The sequence below is a fragment of the Sapajus apella genome, unplaced genomic scaffold, assembly GCF_009761245.1.
Source record: "Sapajus apella isolate SASKATOON/1434 unplaced genomic scaffold, GSC_monkey_1.0 scaffold135, whole genome shotgun sequence".
Lineage (NCBI taxonomy): Eukaryota > Metazoa > Chordata > Mammalia > Primates > Cebidae > Sapajus > Sapajus apella.
In genome coordinates, this window is record NW_022437075.1 from 1,418,705 (window position 1) to 1,446,330 (window position 27,626).

The window sequence follows — 27,626 nt, forward strand, 5'->3', positions numbered from 1 at the left end:
GAAACGCTGTCTTTACAAAAAAATACAAAAATTAGCTGGGCGTGATGGTGCATGCCTGTAGTACCAGCTACTGGGGGTTGGTAGGGGCTGAGGTAGGGGAATCACTTGAGCCTGGGAAGTCAGGGCTGTGGTGAGACAAGATCGTGCCACTGCACTCCAGCATGGGTGACAAAGTGAGATCCTGTCTCAAACAAAACAACTGAACATTTCCCCCATAATATCAAGAACCAGGTAAGGATGGCCTTTCTCGTTACTCCTATTCAACATTATAATGAAAGTCCCAGCTTGCGCAATGCAAAAAGACCAAGAAAAAGGAAATAAGAAGTATACAGATAAGATGAAAGATAAAAAATGGTCTATATTTGCAGATAACGTTTCTATATAGAAAATTCCAAGGATTCTGTCAAAAGAAATTGCTAAAAATAAGTGGACTTACCAAGGTTGGAGGGTAGCAAAACAATGTCCAAAAAATTATATTTGTGTATGCCACCAAAAATTGTGTGCAATTCAAAGTTCAAACATCAATGGCATTTACAATCACTCAAATTACACACACAAACGAAAAAGCACCATAGGATGCAAATTTTAACAAAAATGCATAGTGATTTATAAGCTGAAAATTTTACCATTAATGAAATACTTTGAGGAACGCTTAACTTATAAGTTAAGAGACCTACTGAACTTATGAACTACAAGACTCAACATAGTGAAGACACCAATTCTTAACAGATTAATCCACAGATTTAATTCAATTTCTGTGAAAATCTGAGCAAGATTGTTTTGTAAATATGTACAAACTAATCCTAAAAACTATATGGAATGTCAAAGGAACTAAAAATGCTAAGTCAATTTTAAATAGGAGCAAAAAAGAATCACTTAACTCAAATTAAAAAATTTACCAATGGTTGGGTATGGTGGCTCATGCCTATAATCCAAGCACTTTGGAGGCCAAGGAAAGAGGCGTATCACCTGAGGTCGGGAGTTCAAGAACAGCCTGACCAACATGGTGAAACCCGTTTAAAAAAAAAAAAATTACCATTGACATTTTGAGCTAAATAATTTTTAAAAATTTAACAAATAAAAATTTACCATATAGCTACAGTAATGAGGTAAACCAAAAGATGGGCATCAAGAAAAAGCCTGAGTGTTAAGATCCGTAACCTTACTGATTTAAATGTTGAGTATTTCATGGCTCAAGCCCCTTAAATTGTCAGAGTTATGTTTCTCAAGAGTAAGTACTATTGGGAACACAGAAGATGTGCGATTAAAGTTTGCAGACTTTTCCTAAACTAACTCTTCTGACACTGGATAGCAATAAATGTATATACAAGACACAAAAAGGGTCAAGGCCCTTTACCTTGAAACATTTCCCTTCCCCCAAATATACTAAGGAATCTATGACAAAGCGCTGCAGGCTTGGCAGAGAAGTCTGAAAAGATGTGTGCTTGCATTTCATTTTTTTCTGTTTCCTCCTCCTTTTAAAAATAATTCCTGAGATAACATTGCACTGTAAACTAAGGAGAAAGATGCAGCTGAAGGTTTTCCTATGTGCACAATAACCACCAGGTCTCTCTCCAGGATAAATTATCAGATGGAGAATAAGGCTGTAGACGGAATGAATTTCTAATATGACTCTTCAGATGACACGTAATGTTCAGCAACAGAATGTTTTCTCACAGTGAAGACACTTGTGGGGTTTCTCTTTGGTATGGTTGATCAGATGTAGAGGAAGATGTTTCCTCTGGCAAAATATTTGCCTCAGTGGTTACATTCAAAAAGTCCTTCCCTAAAAGAAGTTCTCGAAGGGTAACTGAGGTTTGTCCACTTGTGAAAGGTCTTCCCACATCTGTTACACTGACAGGATTTTTCCCAGTATGCATCCTTTGATGCTGAGTGAGGGATGAGCTGCGACTGAAGGCCTTTCCACATTCACTGCACTTATAGGGCTTCTCTCCAGTATGGATAATTGCATGTCGAATGAGGTTTGTGCTCCAGCAAAAAGATTTCCCACACTCAACACATTCATAAGGCTTCTCTCCACTATGAATCCGCTTGTGCCTCGTGAGGCCTGACATGCGAGTAAAAGCCTTTCCACACTCCACGCACTCATAGGGCTTCTCTCCAGTGTGGATGCTGAAATGTCGGATGAGGTCCTTCCGATTGCTAAAGGCTTTTCCACATTCTTTGCACTCAAAAGGTTTTTCTCCAGTGTGGGCCCTTTTATGCAAGATAAAAGTAGAGCAGTGGGTGAAGGCCTTTCCACATTCACTGCACACGAAAGGCTTCTCCCCAGTATGAATCCGCTGGTGCCTCTTGAGGTATGATCGGTGGTTGAAAGCTTTCCCACACTCGAGGCACTCAAAGGGCTTCTCCCCAGTGTGGATGACATAGTGGTGAATGAGGGCTGCGCTCTCCAAGAAGACCTTCCCACACTCACTGCACTCATAGGGCTTCTCCCCAGTATGAGTCTGCTGGTGCCACATAAGGTATGACCTGTGTTTGAAGACCTTGCCACACTCCAAGCACTCATAGGGATTCTCACTACTGTGGACAACATAGTGCCGAAGAAAACCTGGCCTATGTCGAAAGACTTGCCCACATTCTGTGCACACAAAGGATTTTTCTCCAGTGTGTCTCCTGTTATGCAAGACAAAATTGGATCGGTGGGTGAAGGCCTTTCCACATTCATTGCACTTGTAAGGCTTCTCTCCACTGTGAATCCGCTGGTGCTGAGTAAGGTATGACTTCCGGTTAAAGGCCTTTCCACACTCCATGCACTCATAGGGCCTCTCCCCAGTGTGGATCATGTGATGTTGCAGGAGATGTGTGCTCTTAATAAAGGTTTTCCCACATTCTGTGCATTCATAGGGCTTCACTCCAGAGTGAATTTTCTCATGTCCAGCAAGGAGGTGTTTCTTGTTAAATACTTTTCCACATTCACTGCATTTAAAGATATTTTCCTCTTCCTGATTCATGGGATCTTTACCTGATTCACATGAGTTATGGCTATGGACTGTATCTGCTGGAGAGACTTGCTCCTGTCCAATCCTTGAACACACACCATCAGCTGTCCCTAAACCATCACATTCAGAGCTCATTTTCCCAGGAAGTTTCTCCTGGGGATCTATTCCTGGTATGAAGTGTCCTTCCTGCATTTCTGATAGCCCATCCTGATCCTTGGCTTGCCCCAACTGGGAGGCCACTGAATTTCCTTTTGTCAGTTGTCCCTGAGGTGAGATTCCCTCTGACAAAGCTGGATCACAAGTAGTAGGTTCTGTGGTCTTAGGCTTTCCTTTGTCGCCTGAAAGAAATCCAGTGCACAAAAGGGCCTGTTAGTAAAGGACACCACGGAAAAAAGAGTACTACCATTTCTGTGAAAAACGATAGATAAAAATATTGGTTCTGTGTTTGCAATTTTCTGTATCTCAAATTATTGGGTTTTCAATTTCTTTCTATTCTGGTCCCTGGACTCAGGATATCCTGAAAGGGGGACCTAGTAGGGAGAGGCCGGGTCAGGAGACAATGAGTTTGTAGTGGGGCCACCTTCACAATTACACATTGGACCTTGGTGGACAGAGTAACGATTATACTGTGCATGGAAAGCTTCCTTTAAGCAACTAAGCAAGGATGTTCTGTGTTGCTACAAGAACAAGAGGAAGGAGCACCTCATGAGCCCACATGGAAGACAGGAAGTAAGCAACAAAAATTAATTCCCCAAAAGAAGTATGCTTGTTGTGTAAAGTCATGGAAAGTACCCTGTAAACAATTCCAAAATGTTTTTACTCATAGTGGGACCCAATGGCCCTAACTGACAGTTTATGCAAACAGGTAACTCATTATGGATCCTTCCACAGTTTATCCCGAAGAGATGACTCAGGCCACACCAGAACACTAAACCACGTGATTAGAAGCTTAGAGCTTAATATAACATAAACGCTGAATCTCTGGAAAAGATGACATGCTGGAAACGTGATGATACAATCAACTGTGGTTATGTCATGAGGCTTCGGTACAATTCTGGGCAATGAAGAGCTGGTGAGTGTCCTGGGTTGGCAACGCTATAAGCTCATATTGCCATATGCCAGACTGGGGCACAGTGAGTTCCTGAAGATACTGAGGCTTTGTGTTGGGAACCCTTCCAACTTCACATTCTGTGTCACTTCTAATTTGTTCCCTTTGTCTGTAATAAATATGACTGTAACTAAAATAGGTTTTAGGAGTTCCATGAGTCTTTTTAGCTAATTAGTAAACCTGACAGTGGCTTTGGGATCCAAACTTGTAGTCAGTGTCAGAAGAGCTGGACAGACCTGGTAGCTTTAGAGGATTGTGTCCTTAACCTTGAGTTCAGCTAATCCTGGGTAGGAAGAAATCAGAGTTTTCCCGTAAGAAGTGCTTGATGAAGTGAGTCCTATGCTTGTGAAGAAGAGCTGCCATAAAGAGAAAGCGGGAAGGACACTGTAGTCTTAGGAGACAATACAAAGAAACTGCAGGATGGTGTTGATGACAAGCCAGGGACAGAGGGGGAACTGACTGCCATGATTCTGAGCTGGGTGTCAGTGAAGGTCATGTGACTAATGCTACTGTCAATCCAGGGCTCATAAGGAAAGAGGTAAGAGGACCTGGCTTGACACACAGAGTCTCATATGCCCAGGGAATAGCCTGGTAAAAAGAGTAGCACCATACACATAATCAATGGCCAGGCTGCTGTGTATGGTGCTACTCTTTTCATCTCAGCCTCCCAAAAGCCTGTAATCCCACTGCTTTGGGAGGCCAAGATGGGCAGATTACTTGAGCCCAGAAGTTCAAGACCACTCTGAGAAACACAGCAAGTCCCCATCTCTATAAAAATTTTTTTAAAAACAAAACCAAAAGCACATTAGCCAGGCATGGTGGGGCAAACTACCCTGTCTCTTAAAAACAAACAAAAAACCCCAAATACACATAATTAAGATGAAGAAAATTATAAAATCTTATTTGAAGATAATAAAGAAGATCTATATCAATGAAGAATTTAATAATATGAACTGACAATTTGACCCAAATTATATAAATTCAATATAATTCCCTGTAAAATACCAACTATACTTAATTATGGAACTTGATGGTATGTTAAATTAAGAAAATGAAGCTAGAAAAACCAGCTAGCCACATGGAGAATGAAGATAACTGTATTGCTATCTCACTATATAGTCCAAATCAACCTCACTGGAAAAAATGTCAAGTGCCAAGTTTTAAAATTTTTAAAATAAAATATATATTTAATATTAGGTAAATCAACATTTTTATATAAGACAAAAAGTCGTTAATTACATAAGAAAAGTCATAAGTTAGACTACAGTAAATTAAGCAAAAAAAGTAACTTTTGGTGAAAAAGATACTTTAAAGGGAGTAAGAGGACAAAATTAAAAACTACAATATATTTTTCAGCATATGTAAGTGATAAAAGGTATGCATCAGAAATGTACAGAGAATCCCTACCAAGCAAATGAAGAAAGGAAAACAGGTTAATGGAATACGAATTTATTGTAAAATAAATAATGATTTGTATTTTCACAGAAGAAAATATAAATGAACTAAAAATCACAGTTCCCTAAGTTGCTAAATCATTTCAGCAGCAAAAGAAAGGCAAATCAAGGGCACATGAGACATTCTGTGTTCATTTAATGAACAAACATTGAGAAGCCTTATAATGAAAAGGTCAACAGAACCTCACTTTCCTGGTTAAGTGCAAACTGGCATAGGCTCTTTAGAAGACAATGGGAATGATCTTGCGAACTTGAGCATTTGCATAGCCTACAAACTAGTAATTTCACTCCAAGAATTATAAAAATATACACCTAAAATGAACTACATATATGAATGTCCACAGTATCTCTGTTTTTGTGAATGAAACGTAGACAATTACTATTATTTTTTGCCTCTGGTTCATGGTCTCTCATGAATTATTTTTACTTATTTTTTTGACATAGGATCTCACTGTCACCCAGGCTGGAGTGCTATGGCATGAATAAGATCACTTCAGCCTCAACCTCATGGGTTCAAGAGATCCTCCCACCTTGGCCTCCAGAATAGCTGGGACCACAGGCATGAGCCACCATGCCCAGCAATTTTTAAAAATTTTGTAGAGATGGGGTCTCGCCATGTTTCCCAGGCTGGTCTCAAACTCCTGAGCTGAAGTAATCCTCCCACCTCAGCCTCCTAAAGTGCTGGGATTATAGGCATGAACCACTGAGCCAGCCAAATCTAAACAATTAAATGCCCACATAGTAAACAAATATATCAATGAATATATAAATATGTCATGAGCCACAAGCATTTGTTTTTTCTTCAAGTGTAAGAAACTTGAGGCTGGGCATGGTGACTGAAGCCTGTAATCCCTGCACTTTGGGAGTCTGAAGTGGATGGATTGCTTGAGGCCAGGGGTTTGAGACCAGTCTGGGCAACACAGTGAAACCCTGTCTCTCCTAAAAGTACAGCCAGTCACAGTGGCTCACGTCTGTAATCCCAGCACTTTGGGAGGCAGAGGCAGGCAGGTCACCTAAGGTCAGGAGTTCGAGACAAGCCTGGCCAACATGGTGAAATCCTGTCTCTACTAAAAATACAAATAATTAGCCAGGGGTGGTGGCAGATGCCTGTAATCCCAGCTACTGGGGAGGCTGAGGCAGGAGAACTGCTCGAACCCAGAGGTGGAGGTTGCAGTGAGCCGAGATCGTGCCACTGTACTCCAACCTGGGCAAGGAGAGCAAAACTCCGTATCAAAAATAAACAAATAAATAAAAATAAAAATACAAAAATTAGCCAGGTATAGTGGCATGCACCTGTTATCTCAGCTACCTGGGAGGCTGAGGTACAGAGACTGCAATGAGCCAAGATAGCACCACTGCACTCCAGCCCAGGCTATACAGTGAAACCCTATCTTAAAAAATAAGGAAAAGGTAGAAAAAAGAAACAAGCATATTTTTATGTTGAGTAGAGAAAGGATGAAATTATAGAACAAGCAGAATATAAATGAAGAAAGGATGTCCATGAAAGGGAATGTGATCTAGACCGTGGTATAGGAATTGGCCGTGGCTGGAGCAAGACCTTGTCCAGTAAGGAAAAGAGGAGTTATCAATACAAGAAGTTGAGATGAACATGTAACGGCTGCTGATCAAGGAATACAAGATAGCAGACATTCTTTGAACAAGAAAGCATGCTGATACATCAGTACTCATATGCTGAGACACCTGTGCCTGAAGATGAAAACCGTCTGGTTGGCTAGATGCAGGGACATATGGAATGGTGGGGTTGACCTGTCTTGAGGTTGGGTCTAGTCTCCTAATCTGCCTGGATGGCAGAAGCATTCACAGAAACTTGGAAGGCGGCAGGAGTCAACAAGATCATGGATTCCATCTTAGGCATGCTGAGTTTTGTGCTTTTGAGATTTTTCAAGTGGAGATGTGACACTGAAGAAGGAACAGTCTGGAACAGACTCTGAGGGCTGAACAGGGACTGCACAGACACTCAGGGTTGGATAAGCAGCTCAAGGAACCCATGCAGGCAGAGGTCTAGGCTCTGCAGTGGCACCAATCCACATACCTGACAGATGACCCCAGTGCCCTCAGCAGCCTAAGTGTGGGACAGAGGTCATATGTCACCCTGAGGGTTTTGGAAAACAGGAGATATAGGAAGAAATGGGAAAAGGACTGCTTGTTAGTGTCTGACTGACACTCAGGGGATGGGTGGAAGGAGAAGGTGGGAAAGGCTGGTAGGCAGAATACAATGAAACAGAAATTGGGAGAGTAAGGTAAACTATGCAGTTTTATGCATTAATGTATCACACGATTACATCTTCAAACTGCCCAATGACATAAAAATAATTTCTGATAACACTTTTCAGGAACAGACCTAGTGTATTGGACTGAGTAGATGCTCACCAAACCATCTGCTCTTCTTGGACATGCAGCTCAGCCACATTGCCCAGACCCATGGACCCAAGCCAAATGCCTAGTTCCTGTGGGTAGAATGTAAGGGGAGCTGGTATTTCTGGAAGGGGGTGTAACTTCCCTTATTCTCTCAATTCTCTGCCTGCTCAAGGATGTTAGGATAATCTTAATGCAACAGGCTGATGACAGAAGGAACCTGAGTCCTGAATAACTATGTGGTACAGAACTCCCTGCTGACCCACACAGATATGAGTGAGAGTTTTCATATGTGAACCACTGAGATTTTAGAGTCTGTCTGAAATAGCAGCTACTGTTAATTTAGCTGAAGTTATATATAAAGACAGGAGATCCTGCATCTTCATCAGGGCCACACAGCAGGTGATTGGCAAGCCACATTACAGGCCCACACAGTTGGAACCCCCAGACACATCTTAGTTTGTAAATCCCACTCCTTCCCAGGAATGGTGACAAGTGTGATGGGGCTGGGAGGACAGAGAAACCACAGGTCAAATGGCTCCATGGCTCTCAAATGGAACATTCTACTGTGATTTATTATAAGGGTCATATGTAGAGAGGCCACAGTGAGAAGTTTCCCAAGAGATCCCAGGGCCAGTGGTCTCCTCACAGTCCCTCAAACCTGCAGGGATTCCCACATGCCCAGATCTTGGCTCCTACCTGGATGGGTGCCTTGGGAGAGGTCTTCCTTCCTGGTCCATGGCTCCTGCCCATGCTCTAGGTGGTAGATCAGCTCAGGTCTGGGAACAGGACACCCTGTTTATGGAGAAAGAAAGTGGACACACAGATGTTGGTGAAAGGAAATATAGACCTACAATCTAGTCTGGGACTTCAGGATGGGGACGAGACCTTGGAATGAAGCTCCTCCTGTGCATGGGAACAAAAAGCTGGCATGTGACCTGGAAACCAAAAGCAGGCCATGTCATGCTGCCATGGAATCTCTACTCCTGATAGTAAGTAAAAAAACTAGTACTTATAGGCTATAACCATGTCCAGGGGACTGGGCCACACAAGTTAAATGCATTATGTAATTCCAAAAGTGAGTATTTATGGAATATCTTAGAGAAAAACTGATGTGTTTACATATTAAATAATGACTCTTTTCATTCAAAACAAGGTATGCAATTTCATTGATCTAAGTCTTACTTTTTTTGAATTCTAAGCAATGTTTTATAATGCTCTTCCTGTAGACCAAAGACAAAATGAGGATTCTAGCTGAGGATTTTCTCACAGCATCCCCAGGAAGTCCACATTGTGATCAACACCATTTTACTGACAAAGAAACCCAGGCTCAGGAGGTAAAGTGATTTGCTGAAGAGCACAGAACTGGTGAATGGCTGAGTCAATAAGCACCTGGTCCTGCCATCTCTGTACTGTTTAACCACAAAGCCTCACAACGCTGCCCAGAAAGTGCCAGGTCCAGGCATGCCAATGACAATAATCGTGATGAGGATGACAATAAGATTGCAATGGCTCCCTGCACACAGCCTGGTCTCCCAGGTGCTGTTCTCAAGCTGTTTTCATGCAATAACTGTATTAGTCTGTTCTCACGCTGCTAATAGATGTATCTGAGACTGGGTAATTTATAAAGAAAAGAAGGTTTAATGGACTCAGTTTCACATGGCTGGGGAGGCCTCAACATAATGACAGAAGGCGAAGAAAGGTACATCTTACAGGGCAGCAGGCAAGAGGTCATGAGTAGGGGAACTCCCCTTTATAAAACCATCAGATCTCATGAGACTTATTCACTATCATGAGAACAGCATGGGAAAAAACACCCCATGATTCAATTACCTTGCACAACACAGGGGGGTTATTTCAATTCAAGGTGAGATATGGGTGCCGACACAGAGCCAAACCATATCAGTAACTCTCCACCCTGGGATGCAGATATGGTAAGTCCTCATTTTACCAATGAGAACACTGAGGAACAGACAAGGTCAGTAATTTGTCCAAGGTCACACAGTTTTTAAAGAGCAGAGCTGGGGCTGGGCACCATGGTTCTGGCTCCCATCCCAAACACTGCACTAAGGAGGAAACTACTAGCACCAAAGAGTACGTGGTGGGTGGTGATAATGATGCAGAGATGTGAGCTGGAGGACTCATCCTCAGGGACCAGCAGCCAGGGTGAGCGGCAGGTTCAGGGACTCCAGACCTCAGTATTTCATGAACCACTAGAAATTTTAAAAAGTGAACATTCTACTGTGATAGGGTCATACAAGGACATTTACAGAAACATCAAATAGTGTACTCTCGACATTTTATAAAAAGAGAACTTCTAATTAAAAAAAAAATACCCACAACCACTTCCTTAACAAACTCTCATATACCAAGTATTTCCCCTGCCCTAAATCAACCCAGGGCCGGGTGCCAGACAACTAGAGATAGTCCCTATGCCCCAAACCTCACTGAAATTACTCAAATTAGCCAGCCCTAAACTGTTTACCATGCCCTGTCTTGCTTTTCCAGAAGAAACCCCACTATGAAGGGAAAACTCTCTCTAATCATGTTTTTCCTCTACTGCCACACCGTGACAACAATCAATACAGAACAAGACTTCTATGACCAAATGTGTGGGGTTTTTTCCCCAGACTCCAAGCAACAGACACCAATGCGGGGCAGGTGTCCTCTAATTCTGTTCCCATATAATCCACCTAGAGATAGCTTCAGATCCTACAGGTTGAGGGCTGAGTCTACAAGACTGCCCCACCCTACATACCAGTCCCAAGTCCAGGCCTCCAAAATGTCTGATTGATGGGCTTTGAGTCAGGGTTCCCGAAACCCCCTCTGGGTTCAATTAATTTGCTGAAGCAGCTCACGAACTGAAGGAAACACTCATGTTTACCAGTGTATTATAAAGGATGTTGCAAAGGGTACAGATGAAGCGACTCCTAGGGTGAGATGTGGGCGAAGGGGCACAGAGCTTCCATGACCTTCCTGGGGGGACTACCTGGAAGCTCACTGAACTGTGACCTCTTACAGAGTCTCACTCTGTTGCCAGGCTGGAGTGCAGTGGCGCCATCTCTGCTCACTGCAACCTCCAGCTCCCTGGTTCAAGTGATTCTCCTGCCTCCTGCCTCAGCCTCCCGACTAGCTGGGATTATAGGCACGCCCCACCATGCCCAGCTAATTTTTAAATTTTCAATAGAGATGGGATTTCACCATGTTGGCCAGGATGGTTTCCATCCCCTGACCTCATGATCCACCCACCTTGGCCTCCCAAAGTGCTGGGATTACAGGTGTAAGCCACTGTGCCCAGCCAACTGCGACCTCTTGAGTCTTTATGGAAACTTCGTAACATCAGCATTCCTTCCCCAGGGTCTAGGGTTGGGCCCACTCATAAGACTAAGACCCACAATCAGAAAGGTGGAGGAACGTTAGAGTGAAAGGAAGGCAGGAGAAAGTCAAGAGGCCTGCCCACAAGGCCTAACGCACCCAACATTTTAACAAAAGGGCTATGGGGATTATGAACCAGGAACAGTTGACAAAACCCAGCATGTTTCATAAGACCCCTTCACCCTCCCCTTCCACGCCTATAAGATCAACGAAATTATGCACATAATATAAGTATTTGGAGTCCAGAGCTTGGGGCCAACGCTGTAAACTCTCCTCTTGTGTCTCTATTTCCTTTTCGCAGTCCCTTGTCACGACCAGGACTAAGGGCACCGACATACAGGGTTGGGACTGGTACCCAAAGTGAAGAAGCTCAGTAGACTGTTGCTGCTTTCTATCCCTTAGCCAGGATGTCTCTGAGAAAGGATGGGACCCAAAGAATAACACACTTGGTCAAACTTCATGCAGTCAACTTGGCACCAAATGCTCCATCTTCAAATTAACTGCAAACTGCTGACTGCCTAAAAATTGTCCCTTTCCAGGTAAAGAATTCTGAGAATCTCTTCCCTCATTGAAAAAAACAAATCAAAATCATATGTCTACACAACCAAGGCCACAGTACAAAGCCTTGCCAGGACACTCCTTATTCTCTTTGGAGTTACAGACATTACTGATAATAACCAAGGCACACATCTCACTTCTCAAAATAAACAATGCCAGACTCTTGCAAGATGCATGCAATAACACTTTTATATTCTTAATAGGATTCTTCTTTTAACAGCATTAACCTCTCTCTATTGTCACCCAGACACTTCTATAAATTGAGATCCTTTAAGTACATACAACAAAGTTGTGTGAGAATTAAATGAGTGGAGTATGGACAGTGCCTGGAACAGGCTTGACACCCAGTTGGTGCTCTGGGGACCTGGAATGTGACTATTAACTGCTTTTCTTAAAAGTGATCCACTTTTTATTTTGCTTAAGATTTCTTTAGAAAGGTAATCCTCATCACTCTGGTAAGTGGAAAACCCTAGAGCTACTTGCCTTGATGGCAGGTCACCATGAAAATGCTGCCTGTTCAGGGCTGTGAGCTTAAGGCTGTCCCGCTGTGGAAAAAGGAAATTACCAACAGTTAGCAGGATGCTAAGGCTGTACAAAGCCACACCAGACTTTCCTTCAAACACTCAAGAGGCAGGAAGAGAAGAAATAAAAGAACGGCTTCCTTGGGTGTTTCTCACTGCCAGCTGATGAAGTGTCCAAGCACTCTCTGAAAAAGTTTCTCAACCTCAGCACAATTGACATTTAGGTCCAGATAGCTTTTTGTCTGAGGGAGAAGGAACCAGAAGAGACAGGGTCTGTCCTGTGCATTTTAAGAATGTTTGGAAGCATTCCAGGTCTCCTACACTAGATGTCAATGCCATCATCCCAGTTTTAAAAACCAAAATGTCTCCGCACGCTACCCAGTGTTCACTGAAGCTCAACATCGTCCCTGCTTGAGAACCACTAGCTTAGAAAGACATAAATAAGGTAAAGGGAGGAGAGTAAGATGAGAAAGGGGTCTTCCTGAGATTCAGTGGTCAGGGAAGATCTGGGTGAGGAGGCAATGATGGTGCTGAGAAGGGGCAGCCATGTAAAATGCTGAATTACCCTGGGCACACTCACCAAAGAAATGCAATGGCCTGAGGTAAGTGAGCACTTGGGGAAACAGCAAGAAGCCTAGAAAGGCTGCAGCAGAGTGAGCTCAGGATGAAAAGATGCTAAGGTGATTAAAGAGATTAGTAGAGTTTTAAATAACTTTTTATTTAAAAAAAATTTCATTACCAACTACCTAAACCTAAAATATTTTTTGTTTTTATTCTTTTGAGATACAGTTTCACTCTGTAATCCAGGCTGGAGTGCAGTGGTGTGATCTTGGTTCACTGCAACCTCCACCTCCCAGGTTCAAGGGATTATTCTCCTCAGCTTCCTGAGTAGCTGGGATTACAGGCGGGCACCACAGCACCCAGCTAGTTTTTGTATTTTCAGTAGAGATGGGGTTTCGCCATGTTGGCCAGGCTGGTCTCAAACTCCTGGCCTCAGGTGATCCACCTGTCTCAGCCTCCCAAAGTGCACCTGGCCCCCATAACATTTTTCTAACTTTGCTTTCTCTCTTCTTATTAACACAGAATATCATTCCAGTTCTCTAAAAACAGGCAAGTCTTACCCTAAACTGTTTAAAGAATTGCCTGGGTTTAAACTCTCTTTTGCTCCAAGCTAAATGGAGTATGGTGGTTTAGGACTGGGTAATTCTTTGTTTAGTTCTTATGTACTGTGGAATGTTCAGCAGCATCTCTGGACTCTACCCATTAAATGCCAGTACCACCTTCACCCAAGGTGTAACAGGAAAAATGACTGCAGGCATTGTCAATGTCTTCTGGGGGAAAATCCACCAATTATTGAGAAGTGCTGCTGTAAACTTTTCTCTCGTCTACTAGCAGTGAATTTTGATCCTGGACTTAGGAGAGAGGAAATCATGAAGGCACATGAGGATAAATAAGCCTCAAAATTGAGACTGTGTCATTCAGAACAATACTTGGTGGCTCACCTCCTTTAAGGGGGGGGGGAAAACCCAATTACCCCCTGGAATCGAAAGTAAGTCTCCTGAGGGCCTGCTTGACTCACCCTTTCTTGGACAATACCCCATCACCCATGACACCACTAACTGGGGTGTGGATTAGATACATGTGCCAACCAGCCCCAGTCAGTAAGATGCCTCTGGAATTCAAACAATAGCAACAAACCTGCAGACAGAGGCCAGTCTATGCGGGGCACTGGGTGAGAGACTAAACGATATATGAGCTGGAGATGGAGACAGCACTTGCTGACTCAGGCATACCTCACGGAGACCAAAAAAATAGACAAGGAATCCACGGGGTCACAGAGAGTAAAGCCCAGGTGGTGTGATGGTTAACACTGAGTGTCAACTTGATTGAAGGATACAGTGTTGATCCTGTGTCTGTGAGGGTGTTGCCAAAGGAGATTAACATTTGAGTCAGTGGGCTGGGAAAGCCAGACCCACCCTTAATTTGGGTGGGCACAATCTAATCAGCTGCCAGCACAGCCAGAATATAAAGCAGGCAGAAAAAATGTGACAAGACTAGACTGGTTTAGCCTACACCTTTCTCTTGTGCTGGCTGCTTCCTAGCCTGCAACATCAGACTCCAAGCTCTTCAGCTTTGGGACTTAGACTGGTTTCCTTGGTCCTCAGCTTGCAGACGGTCTATTGTGGGATCTTGTGATCCTATGGGTCAACACTCCTTAATAAATCCCCTTTATATATCTATCTATCCTATTAGTTCTGTCTCTCTAGAGAACTCTGACTGATTTTGGTACCAGGAGTGGTTCTAGAAGAAAAGAATATTAAGGATGGAGTTCTTTTGTTGGTTTTGGGGTTTCTGGAGTTGGCTACTTAATATGATTAGACCCCAAAATACTAATGATTCTAACAGCATGCAGAACACTGATAGTCCTTGGAGTAAACTGTTTAGAGAGTTATGCAAAATAAATGAATTTGACAGTCCTGATTCACAGCTCGCAAGAGGGAAAGAGTTTAGTGACTCTATATAATACCTTTGACTCTATGTGGAGAACCAACGAACATAATGAAATTGGTTGACTGCTCCTAAGTTCACTGGACAAAGTGATGAAATAAAATGATAAACTCAGGGGTCTTTCCTCTCGGGAGTCCCCTCTCTCTCTCTCTCTCTCACTAGAGACAGAGCCATTTTCCTTACTCTTCTGCCTGTTAAACCTCCACTCTCCCCTGCCCCAAAAAAGAAAAAAAATGATGAACTCAGGGATTCTAACTCCTGGCTTCAGAAGCAGATATTGAACCTCAAATCTGATAGATTGTCCTGAGTGAGTCTTAGGTCCTGTACAGAAAGAGCTGAAATTGTGGAAAAACAGACACAAGCTCTGTCATGTGGGTGGCTAACCTGCAATGAAACGTGCTTGCACAGCCTCACCAGGTGTCTACTGTTAAAGTAAGGGCATTAAAAAATATTAATAATAATATAAAAATAAATAAAGTGAGGGCATTGATAAGAATGGGACCCTGCAACTTGGAATGGGGACGTGTGGCACGACCCTGATGAAGCTGAGGATGCTGAATTTATAAACTCTGATGAACCTTTTTTGCCAGAAGAAACAGCGTTCCCATCCCCATGCAGCCACCAGCCTTCCCACCTTTGTCTGAGGAGAGAAACCCTATGCTGCCTGAGGCAACAGTGATGGCCTCCCCTGAGGCGGCTGCTAGGCAAGATCATGTTGATTCTCCTCAGCAGCCACCTGCAACATCTTTGTTTGCTTCTAGAACTATAACTAAAGTTCCGGTGGGCCCACAGAGGTAAGGTTCAGAGTGTGACTCATGGGGAGGTGAGCTACACTCAAAAAGAATTGCTTTTAAAAAAAATTCCTTGAGTTTTCCAATTTATGTAAGCAGAAATCTGGAGAACAGGCATAGGAATGAATGTTAAGGGTGTGGGACAATGCTCGAAAGAACACACAGATGGATCAGGCTGAATTTGTTGATTTGGGCCCACTAAGTAGGGATCCTGCATTTAATGTTGCAGCTCGGGGAGTTAAAAAAGGTTCAAATAGTTTATTTCCTTGGCTAGCTGAAATACAGATTAAAAGATGGCCCACTGTGAGCAAGCCAGAAATGCTTGATCTCCCTTGGTTTAATGTAGAGGAAGGCATCCAAAGGCTCAGGGAGATTGGGATGGCGGAGTGGATTAGTCACGTTAGATCTACTCACCCAGCTTGGAGGGCCCAGAAGATATACCCTTGACCAGTGCTTTGCAAAGCAGCACCTGCATCTTTGAACAGCTCTGTAATTGCTCTTCTCTGTATGTTAGATCTAGCAGAGGGAAGCAAAGGCACTCATCTATAAAAATTTAAATATAATGAAAATAACTGGACTCCGAGGTGGCAGGGGCCAAGTGGCAGCACTCAACCAACAAAGGCAAGGTGGGTATAGCTACCATAATGGACAGCAGAGGCAAAGCAGCAATCAGAACCGTCTGACTCATGTAGAGTTCTGGCATTGGCTAATTATTCATGGTGTTCCTATAAGTGAAACTGATAGGAAGCCTACTGCATTCCTACTTAATTTACATAAGCAGAAAACTTCCAGGTCAAATGAACAAAAAACTAATTTGAATTACAAAAGCAGAGAATCATGGCCCCTCAATCAATTTCCAGACTTGGTCCAGTTTACAGACCCAGAACTCCTTGAATGAAGGGGAGGTCAGGTCCCCTAAGGAAGGACCCCACTATACTACCGACAATTTATGCTGTTAATCTTTCTCCCATCCTTCCCCAAGACCTCTGGCTTTCTACCAGGGCAACTGTGCGCTGGGGAAAGGGAAATGATCAGATATTTCAGGGACTACTGGACACTGGGACTGAGCTGATGTTGATTCCAGGTGGTCCTCAAATTAAAGTAGGGGCTTATGGAGGTCAGGAGTTTTAGCTCAGGTCCGACTTACAGTGGGTCCAGTGGGTCCCCGGACTCAAACCGTGGTCATTTCCCCAGTGCCAGAATGCATAATTGACACAGACAAACCTAGCAGCTGGCAGAACCCCCATACTGGCTCCGACTGGTAGGGTAAGGGCAACTATGGTAGGAAAGGCCAAATGGAAGCCATTAGAGCTGCCTCTACCTAGAAAAATAGTAAATCAAAACCACTACCACATGCCTGGAGGAAATGTGATTAGAGGGGTGGTGATTCCTACCACATCCCCATTCAACTCTTCCATTCGGCCTGTGCAGAAGACAGATGGACCTTGGAGAATGACAGTGGATTATTGTAAGCTTAACCTAGTGGTGATTCCAACTGCAGCTGCTGTCCCAGATGTGGTTTCATTGCTTGAGCAAACCACCATGTCTCCTGGTAACTGGTGTGCAGCCATTGACTTGGCAAATGGCTTTTTCTCCATTCCTGTCCCACCAGAAGCAATATGCCTTCAGCTGGCAAGGCCAGCAATATACCTATACTGTTCTACCTCAGGGGCAGATCAACTCTCCATCCTTCTGTCATAATCTTATTCAGAGAGAACTTGATTGCTTTTTGCTTCCACAAGATATTGCACTGGTCCATTACATTGATGACATTAAGCTGATTAGATTCAGTGAGCAAGAAGCAGCAAACACACTGGACTTACTCGTCAGACATTTGCGTGCCAGAGGAGGAGAAATAAATCTAACTAAAAACGAAGGACCTTCTACCTCAGTACAATTTCTAAGGGTCCAGTACTGTATGGCCTGTTGAGATATGCCTTCCAAGGTGAAGAACAAATTGCTACACTTGGTCCTTTCTATAACCAAGAAAGAGGCAAAATGTCTAGTGGCCCTATTTGGATTTTGGAGGAAATACATTCCTCATTTGGGTATGTTACTCTGGCACATTTATTGAGAGATCTGAAAGGCTGCCAGTTTTCAGTGGGGTCCAGAACAGGAGAAGGCTCTGCAACAGGTCCAGGCCGCTGGGCAAGGTGCTCTGCCACTGGGCCAAATGACCTAGCAGATCCAATGGTGCTTGAGGTATCAGTGGCAGATAGGGATAGTGTTTGGAGCCTTTGGCAGGCCCACTGGCCAGTCACAGCAGAGGCCTCTAGGATTCTGGAGCAAGGCCCTGCCAGCTTCTGCAGAGATAACTACTCTCCTTTTGAGAGACAGCTCTTGGCCTCTTCCAATATGGGTCAAGTCACCATGTGACCTGAACTGCCTATCATGAACTGGGTGCTTTCTGGCCCAGCTAGTCATAAAGTGGGTCATGCACAGCAGCATTCCATCAACAGACGAAAGTGTTATTATATGTGACTGAGCTTGAGCAGGTCCTAAAGGCACAAGTAAGTTACATGAGGCAGTGGCTACACTCATGGACTACACTCATGGACTACCACACTACCCAGGGACTACACTCCTGCCACCCCACCTTCCCTCCCGTAGCCTGCACCGATGATCAGTTGGGGAGTTCCCTAAGATCAGTTGACAGGGAAAGAAAAGACGAGGGCCTGGTTCACAGATGGTTCTGCATGATACGCAGACACCATCTCAAAGTGGACAGCTACAGCACTTCAGCCCCTTTCTAGGGGATGTCCTTTCTAGGACATCCCTGAAGGGCAGCGTTGAAGGGAAATCTTTCCAGTGTGCAGAACTTCAAGCAGTGCACCTCGCTGGTGTACTTTACACAGAAGGAGAAATGGCCAGATGTGCGATTATATACTGTTTCATGGGCTGTAGCCAATGATTTGGCTGGATGGTAAGGGACTTGGAAGAAGCATGATTGGAAAGTTGGTGTCAAAGAAATCTGGGAAGAGGGATGTGGATGGACCTCTCTGGGTGGCCAAAAACTGTGAAGATATTTGTATTCCATGTGAGTGCTCACCAACGGATGGCCTCAGCAGAGGAGGATTTTAATAATTAAGTGGATAGGATGACCCATTCTGTGGACACCACTCAGCCTGTTTCCCCAGCCGGGTGAAAACCCCGGTCATTACCCAATGGGTCCAAGAACAAAATGGCCACAGTGGCAGGGATTGAGGTTATGAAGGGGCTCAGCAACATGGACTTCCACTCACCAAGGCTGACCTGGCTGTGGCCACTGCTGAGTGCCCAATTTGCCAGCAACAGGGACCAACACTGAGCCCCTCAATATGGCACCATTCCTCAGGGTGATTAGCCAGCTCCCTGGCAGCAGGCTGATTACACTGGACCCCCTCCATCACGGAAAGGGCAGAGGTTTGTCCTCACTAGAATAGATACTTACTCTGGATATGGTTTGCCTATCCTACACACAATGCTTCTGCCAAGACTACCATTCATGGACTCATGAAATGCCTTATCCACCATCATGGTATTCCACACAGTATTGTCTCTGACCAAGGCACTCACTTTATGGCTAAGGAAGGGCAGCAGTGGGCTCATGCTCACAGAATTCACTGGATAGAATGGTGGAACGGCCTTTTGAAGTCACAATTACAACACCAACTAGTTGACAATACTTTGCAGGGCTGGGGCAAAGCTCTCCAGTAGGCCATGTATGCTCTGAATTAGAATCCAGTATATGGTGCTGTTTTTCCCATAGCCAGGATTCATGCCCTGTGATTAAGGTCAATGGGAAATCACAACAGCCCAATCCAGGCAAGACTAAAAATGGTCCAGACCCTTCAGGAATGAAGGTTTGGGTCACTGTACCAGGAAAAAAAAAACACGACCTGCTGAGGTGCTTGCTGACAGCAAAGTGAATACAGAATGGGTAAGAGAAGAAGGTATTCATCAATACCAATTATGACCACATGGCCAGCTGCAGAAATGAGGACTACAATTGCTGTATTTCCTCCTCCTTTTGCTAAAAACATGTTTGTGATGTATACACTTGTACTAAGAAAATATCTGCATTTTATTTCATTTATCATGCAATATAAGATTTATTGACTTCATATCAGCATTTAAGTATTATTACCTTTATGTAATAGCACTTAGGTTGAAGATTGGTGTGTTTCCAGTTGTATGAAGAATAGTTGTATTATGTTAGGCATAATTATGACCTTATTATTGTCTTTATTTGAAGATTATGTATGATCTCAGGAGATGTGTATAGGTTCAAGTTGACAAGGTATGGACTTGATGGTTAACACTGTGTCAACTTGATTGGATTGAAGGATGCAACGTATTGATCCTGGGTGTGTCTGTGAGGGTTGCCAAAGGAGATTAACATTTGAATCAGTAGGCTGGAAAGGCAGATCCACCCTTAATCTGGGTGGGCACCATCTGATCAGCTGCCAGAACAGCCAGAATATAAACATGAAAAACATAAAAGGACTAGACTGGCTTAGCCTACCAGCCTACATCTTTCTTCCATGCTGGATGCTTCCTGCCCTCCATCATTGGACTCCAAGTTCTTCAGCTTTGGGACTCGGACTGGCTTTCTTGCTCCTCAGCTTGCAGACGACCTATGTGGGACCTTGTGATCATGTGAGTTAATACTACTTAATAAACTCCCTTTTTTATATATGTCTATTCGTTCTGTCCCTCTAGAGAACCCTGACTAATACAGGTGGTCACTCTTGTCTTGAACTCACTAAGGCAGGAAAAGCCATAGAGAATAGAGTGTGACATGAGCAGACCCCGACAGAGAAGCCAGGACACCATTGTGGTGGTTGTCAGTTCCTACACCAGCCCCTCATGAAGCACAGCTGGAAATTCTACCCTTGGGTTCTGCAAAACACTCTACTTCCTTCTACCACCTTCTTCTCCTTTGGCTGGGAGCCAAAGAGTACTCTGTCTTTAGCCCAAAGAGATACAGGGAGATCAGAGAGGAAAAGGTGAGTATAGAAAATGACTAAAGCTGTGGGAAAGAGGCAAGGTAGGTTCCAGAGACCTTCTTGTACAGCCAGGCCTGGAAACAGAAGGTGAAATAAAGGAGGTGGCAGGTCCCTTGCATCATGGAGAGGGAAGGCCTTACCCAGAGACACTAGGAGTCCACAGTTTTCCAGCATCACCTCCTGATACAGGGTCCGCTGAGCTAGGTCCAGTTGCCCCCACTCCTCCTTGGTGAAAGTCACAGCCACGTCATCAAAGGTCACAGAAACCTGGAAAGTCAAATAGTAGTAGTAGTATTGGCCTCTTAGCTGCTGAATGTGATCACAGATTGTGCTCCACTGGAAAAGGTGCAGAGAGATGGAGGCCTGAAGCACAGGGCACCTCCTGAGGGCCTAGCTCTGTGCTGGGCTCAAGAGGGAAGGTATTATACTCAAGCTTTGAAGATAATACCAGAGTAAAGGAAAGAAGTCTCCTATTTAAGAGACACTAGAGAATGACACAGGACAATGGAAACAACTTGTGGACTGTGAGACACAGAGACTAAGGGTTTTAAAACGACAGGGAAATGAGGAAATGGTAATAATAGCAATTATAGTTACAACAGCAATACCTGAGTCTCACTGGTCCAGCTACGTGCCTGCCCCACGTTGAAGGCTTCACATCCTGTGTTAAAGTGACTAGAAGTCCCCAGCTCCAAACACGTGAAACTGACACTTGACAGCTGTTACCTCAAAGACATCATTTCATTTCTCTGAGCCTTGATTTCTGGATCAATACAGTAATACCTCCCACTAGTAACAGTTGTTAAATTTAAAGAGAAATTATCCAATGCTCAGCGTGCTTTGGGATTTTTATTAATCCTTCCACAGCCCCTGCAATCAACACCATCACTGCCTTCACAGTCAGTGACTTGATGTGAAGGAAGCTCTACCAATTCACCCAGTCACACATCTCACCACCATAGCTAGGATCTAAACATGGGGTTACTATGATTCATGGGCTAACAATGTAACTCCAACACTTCATCAAAGCAAATCTAATGCAATGAAGTTATGAACCATTTCCACTCATTTCTGCCTTTAAATCCATTTCAGTTAGCCCTGAAAACCTATCTGTGGGCCAGGCATGATGGCTCATGCCTGTAATTCCAGCACTTTGGGAGGTTGAGATGGGCAGATCACCTGAGTCCAGGACTTCGATACCAGCATGGCCAATATGATGAAACCCCATCTCTACTAAAAATACAAAAACTCGCCAGGTTTCATGCCTGTAATCACAATTACTTGGGAAGCTGAGACAGGAGAATTGCTTGAACCCGGGGGGCAGAGACTACAGTGAAGCAAGATTGTGCCACTACACTCCAGCCTGAGCGACAGGGAGAGACCCTGTCTCCAAACAAAACAAAACAAAAAAACTATCTGTGAACACGGGAACAGAAAGCATACATTCCTCACTGACCCCACATGAGAGGCACTGGAGCGGTTTGCATCCACTTGGGAGAACGACAGGCCCCAGATCAGCTTCCCATGCCCTCTGGGATCTCCCTGGGTCTCCCAACCCACTCTCCCCACCCTCTCCCCCCTCCAAGGAAGTTCCAACATAACTTCTCTCAAGGCCAGAATACTCTGAGTCCACGGAACACGAGTGGCCAAGGATAATGCTGGCTGTAGCCATGAAAATAAGGGCCTCTGACTGGCCACAATGTCTGTATTAGCTGTGAATGGGTGGAACATCCAGGAAAAGATCACACACACTTTCCCTCCTTGTCTCAGCAGACGCAGAAAACCAGGGCAACCTCACAGGCCCTCCTGGGCCTCCTTAAACATACAATATACCTTGTCTCTGTCCACGCACTTCGGTCGGTCTGCTGCTGCCCTGCCCTCCACTTCCCCACTCAGATTCCCAATTTCCTGCTGGAATGAGACCTGGTCCACCAGAGTGGATGCCTGCAGGCCAAGGATGAAGGGAGTCCCCAGAGGAAGCATCATTCACTCAACAACCTACAAAGCTCCTTTCAGTAGGTCCAACACCCCTTAGGACCAGGTATAAATTAAGTGGCAAAGCAGCTCTACACACCAAAACGAACGACTACTGCGAAGACAAATGCAGGGGCTACGTGGGCTCCCACCCACTACGGGAACCGCCTCTGGGCTGGCAAAGGAGCGGCAACGGCGAAGCCACCGTCCACTCACCTGAGCCCGGTCCGTCAGCACCGCTGCCGCCATCACGTCACTCCCTGGGCCGCAGAGCTGGGACAGAGGAGCCTCCGGCGGCTTAGCGGACCCCACCTGTGCCCGGTCCTGGCCAGTTGCACGCGGCTACTCGCCGCGCTCGGGGCCGCAGCCTCTTCAGTGGCAACGGCGTTCCAGACCCAGGGCGCCGCCTCCTCGATGGTAACGGCGATCCAGACCCAGCGGGCAGCCCCTGGCGACCGCAGGGCTGAAGGGCGGGGGAGGAGAGACCGCGGCTTGACGGCGAGCCAGGAACAAGCCCGTTGAGGCTCCGTCAACCTCGTACAAAGGTGCAGCGGGGATTCCTACTCTCCTCCCCTCCTCGGTCCTGACTAGGGCCCTGGAAAGCGGCCCTGGCAGGCGCCCTCAGCGGCTCCAGACTGCTCCGGACATAGGCGCAGAGAAAAATGGCGTCCTCAGCGAACAACCCGGAAGTCCCGCCCCCGCCGGTGTGGGCCGCCGGAAACGTCCCTGTCCTAGGCCGCCATTGGCCCAGCACCCGCTGCAAGTGGAATGCGCAGACTTCTAGGGACTGTAGGTTTCCTGATGTGTTCAACCAGGAGAGGAGGGCTTCACGGCGCGTTTTCCTCCCGGGAAAAGGCACTCGAGGACCCAAGGAGACGCTCCAGACCCGCCTCTTTGCGATGGGCACAACTCGAGGGGAAGGACGGAGGGAGGGAACCGAGGGACAGAGGGTTAGCCTGCTTTCTTCTCTCGGGAAGATCAGAGCTCGGGACACAGGGACTTTCGTTCAGGTCAGCGCACAGGCTAAGGCGCAGAACCGGGTCCTCAGCCCGCCTGACGACTGACCCCCTTTAAGATGCCTCCTCCCCGGATCGTCTTCTTGGAAGCCACAAAAAAATAGCCTGATGACCGTCTGGAAGCCCTGTCCCGACATGTGTGCGCAAACGGTCCTCTTTGGGGCCTTCTTTGGACCAGCGCAGCCTCCACGCGATGCAGGGAATCCTGTACTTGGCCCAGACCACACAAAAAGTGGATTTGCCCACTTCTGAGGTGGGGAGCCTACAAGTGGGGGAGGCTCGTAGACTCAGGATGGTTAGTTTGAAATGTCTGTAAAACCACAAAGTATCTCTGTCAAAGGCAATTCAACTTACGACTGAGTGTTGGAAGAAGGTTTGAGCATTGATACATGAATTTAGGAGTTGTTTTTCAAGTTATGATACTGAGTGAGACGATCAGGGCAATAAATGTAGATGGAGAAGAGCATAGACAGAGCATGAGCGGGTGACCAAGTCTACATCATTAAGTGGTTAATGACAATATTACCAGAAAGGCCAGACTTTATATCAAGGTGCTTGCTGCACAGAAGGCCAATCAGTGAGACAATGAGTGTTGCCAGGGATGAAGGCTTTATTTGGTGTTGCAGTTGAGGAGAATGGGAGATTAATCCCAAATCCCTTTCCTCAACTGACCAAAACTAGGGGTTTATACATCAAGGAAGAAGTGTAACTATGTGTGAGAATACAGGAATTAGGAAGGGGTCAGGAAGAGCAATGGGTGAACAGGCAGCAACGGTTAGTTAGGCAATCATGATGGGTAAGGGGTACAGCATCTCATTTTCCAGATGTGGTAATCCAGTAAGTTTCAACTTCTTGATACTATCTGGGAGGCCTGATGCTTGGTTTCCTGAAAAAGGAAATCAGATTAGGCAACTCTAAGTGTCTCTAGTTTTAGGAACGGGAGGCTCAATGTCTATAATGTGTTTATTCAAAAGAAACCATTAATATCAGTTTTTTTGGACACTGGAGCTGGTTTCAGTTCCCTCTCTTTCTGTTTATCAATTCCTCAATCATGGGGAATCTGGACTTGATCTTTCTGGCTGCTTTATGCTGAGGAGGGCTATTGCGGGTAGCTCCACACCATAGATGACCACGTGGCCACTCAGATTAACCCAAAGATTAATCTAACACTATATTTTTCTTTCCTTCCTTCCTCCTTTCCTTCTCTTTCCCTTTCCCTTTCCTTTCTTTTCTTTGATGGGGTTTTGCTCTTTCGCCCAGGCTGGAGTGCAGTGGTTCAATCTCGGCCCACTGCAACCTCTGCTTTCCGGTTTCCAGTGATTCTTGTGCTTCAGCCTCTTGAGTAGCTGGGATTACAGGTGCCTACCCCCACGCCCAGCTAATTTTTGTATTTTTCGTAGAAACGGAGTTTTACCATGTTGGCCAGGCTGGTCTCAAACTCCTGACCTTGTGATCTTCCTGCCTCAGCCTCCCAAGTAGCTGGGACTACAGGTGTGTGCCACTACAGCTAGCTAGAAAGCAGATTTTTTTTTTTTTTTTTTAAAGATGGGGTTTCACCATGATGGCCAGGCTGGTCTTGAACTCCTGACCTCAGGTGATCCACCCACCTCGGCCTCCCAAAGTGCTAGGATTACAGGTGTGAGCCACCGCGCCCGGCAAAAGCAGATTCTTATTGAACATGTGCAAACAACCAAATTGCCATGAATTAAGAATATTCACAAATAGTTTCTGAATTCTGGAGAAATCAGGCAGAGAGAGAAATAGTCCTCAAATTTTGTTTACAAGTGTATACTCAATTGTTGAAGGCTATAAATAACTCGAAGGAAAAAAGTTTCATAGAGACAGAAAATAGATTTCAAAAAAAAAAGCTCTCCTGACTCAAAAACAAAAAGAATCAGCAATGTTTCAAACAAACAAAAAATAATAAGTTCAGTCTTGGAATAAATCTGTGTGTGGGTGTGGGTTGGGTGTTGGTGTGGGTGAGTGCCTGTTTATTCCATTTCTCTCTAATTCCATTTCTCAACTGCATGAATCCTTAACTCATGAAAGATAATTTTTATCCTCTTGGTTCCACAGTTAATGGAGAAAAAAAAGTCATCAATGGTGACTTCTAACATTGCTTAATATACTATATAATAAAATATTTTTATTTATAATAGTACAGTCCGTGAAATCAACTCCTGCTCTGAGACATATTGGATAAATATATATGTATATAATTATGTATTTTATGAATACATCAGCCTTCTAATTAGCGTCCTAGAAGTTTTCACTCTGGGCCAATAGAACAATCTCCAAAGTTACCAGAAACTTGCATTCAAGAGTCCTTTTTATGAAGTCTCCCAAAGAAGCCCTGAACTGTAGCTGACTGTAAGCCACTTTCTGGAGTAGAATCAAAGCCAAACAATAATTGTGGATGGCAAAAGTCTTAGGACAACCATAGTTTAAAAAAAAATGGGCAAGAAAATTTGTTTATTTCTATGACATAAGACAAATGTACTTTTCTCAAGTTTTATGAGTGGGAGGGTCAGTTTCTATGTGATAGCTTTGCTTGAATCCACTTAACTACAATTTGAATGCTGAGGCATATTGTGTTGATTGTATGGACACCACGGTTGCTGTGTCCTGAGGACATGGTCACTCCTTGACTACCTATCCTGCTTCACTGGTATGTACTAAAAAGAGGCCAGTGATGCTGTTAAAGTTCTTAAATTGCACAGGATTTCCCACTGCAACCAAAAATTATCCATCCCACAATATCAATAGTGCCAAGACTGAGAAATTCTGGGTTAAAGGCAAGTAATAAGAAAGGATTAGGTAAGGGAAAGCAGATCAGAGTTTAGGACTCTAGGCTACTATAATGGTAGCTTTAAAACTTTCTTTCTTTTTTTCATTTTTTGTTGCCCAAGCCGGAATGCAGTAGCACGATCACGGCTCACTGCAGCCTCTACTTCCCAGGCTCAAGCGATCCTCCCACCTCAGCCTCCAGAGTAGCTGGAACTACAGGTGCCTGCCACCACACCTGCCTATTTTTTTTTTTTTTTTTTGTATTTTTTGTAGAGACAGGGTTCTGCCATGTTGCCTAGGCTGGTCTGAAACTCCTAAACTCAGGCAATCCACCTGTCTTGTTCTTCTAAAGTTCTGGGATTATAGGCATGACCCACTGTGTCAGGCTAAAACCTTATTTATTGACTTATTCCCCTCTAATTCAACCTGTACACTAGAAACAACTTTCTTTTTCTAAACCCATTACTCTCATCTGTAAGATCACTTTTATTGTATCAGCCTTCCAAACTCATCCAAACTACAGCTGGGACATATCTAAATGTAATGCTTCTGCTTTTCTAGTTTCAATTCTTTCTCACATAGACAAAGACACATGCACAGAGCAACACTGGTATTAGAGGAGCATGGCATCTATATTAGTCTGTTTTCATGCTGCTATGAAGACATACTTGAGACTGGGTAATTTATAAAGAAAAGAGGTTTGGCCGGGCGCGGTGGCTCAAGCCTGTAATCCCAGCACTTTGGGAGGCCGAGGCGGGTGGATCACGAGGTCAAGAGATCGAGACCATCCTGGTCAACATGGTGAAACCCCGTCTCTACTAAAAATACAAAAAATTAGCTGGGCATGGTGGCACGTGCCTGTAATCCCAGCTACTCAGGAGGCTGAGGCAGGAGAATTGCCTGAACCCAGGAGACGGAGGTTGCGGTGAGCCGAGATCGCGCCATTGCACTCCAACCTGGGTAACAAGAGCAAGACTCCGTCTCAAAAAAAAAAAAAAAAAAAAAAAAGAAAAGAGGTTTGACTCACAGTTCTGCATGGCTAGGGAAGCCTCAGGAAACTTACAATCATAGCAGAAGGTGAAACAGGCACATCTTACATGGTAGCAGGCGAGAGAGGTGAGAGCCAAGTGAAGGGGAAACCCCATTATAAAACCATCAGATCTCATGAGAACTCACTCACTATCATGAGAACAATATGGGGGAAACT

General features: G+C 44.6%; 1 protein-coding gene and 1 long non-coding RNA gene across 2 annotated transcripts; one reads left to right on the forward strand and one right to left on the reverse strand.

Moving 5' to 3' along the window:
- Positions 1 to 1,066: 1,066 nt before the first annotated feature.
- Positions 1,067 to 23,287, reverse strand: ZNF264 (zinc finger protein 264). Its single transcript, XM_032263235.1, has 4 exons — positions 22,833 to 23,287; positions 20,783 to 20,909; positions 8,601 to 8,696; positions 1,067 to 3,301 (listed from the first exon to the last, which is right to left on the reverse strand). Exons 1-4 carry the CDS (start codon positions 22,863 to 22,865, stop codon positions 1,674 to 1,676), a joined length of 1,884 nt encoding a protein of 627 aa, XP_032119126.1. The 5' UTR covers positions 22,866 to 23,287; the 3' UTR covers positions 1,067 to 1,673.
- LOC116539960 lies at positions 7,724 to 27,626 on the forward strand. The gene is made up of 3 exons (XR_004264241.1): positions 7,724 to 7,734; positions 7,781 to 7,786; positions 27,541 to 27,626. It is a non-coding gene; the product is annotated as an uncharacterized LOC116539960 (long non-coding RNA).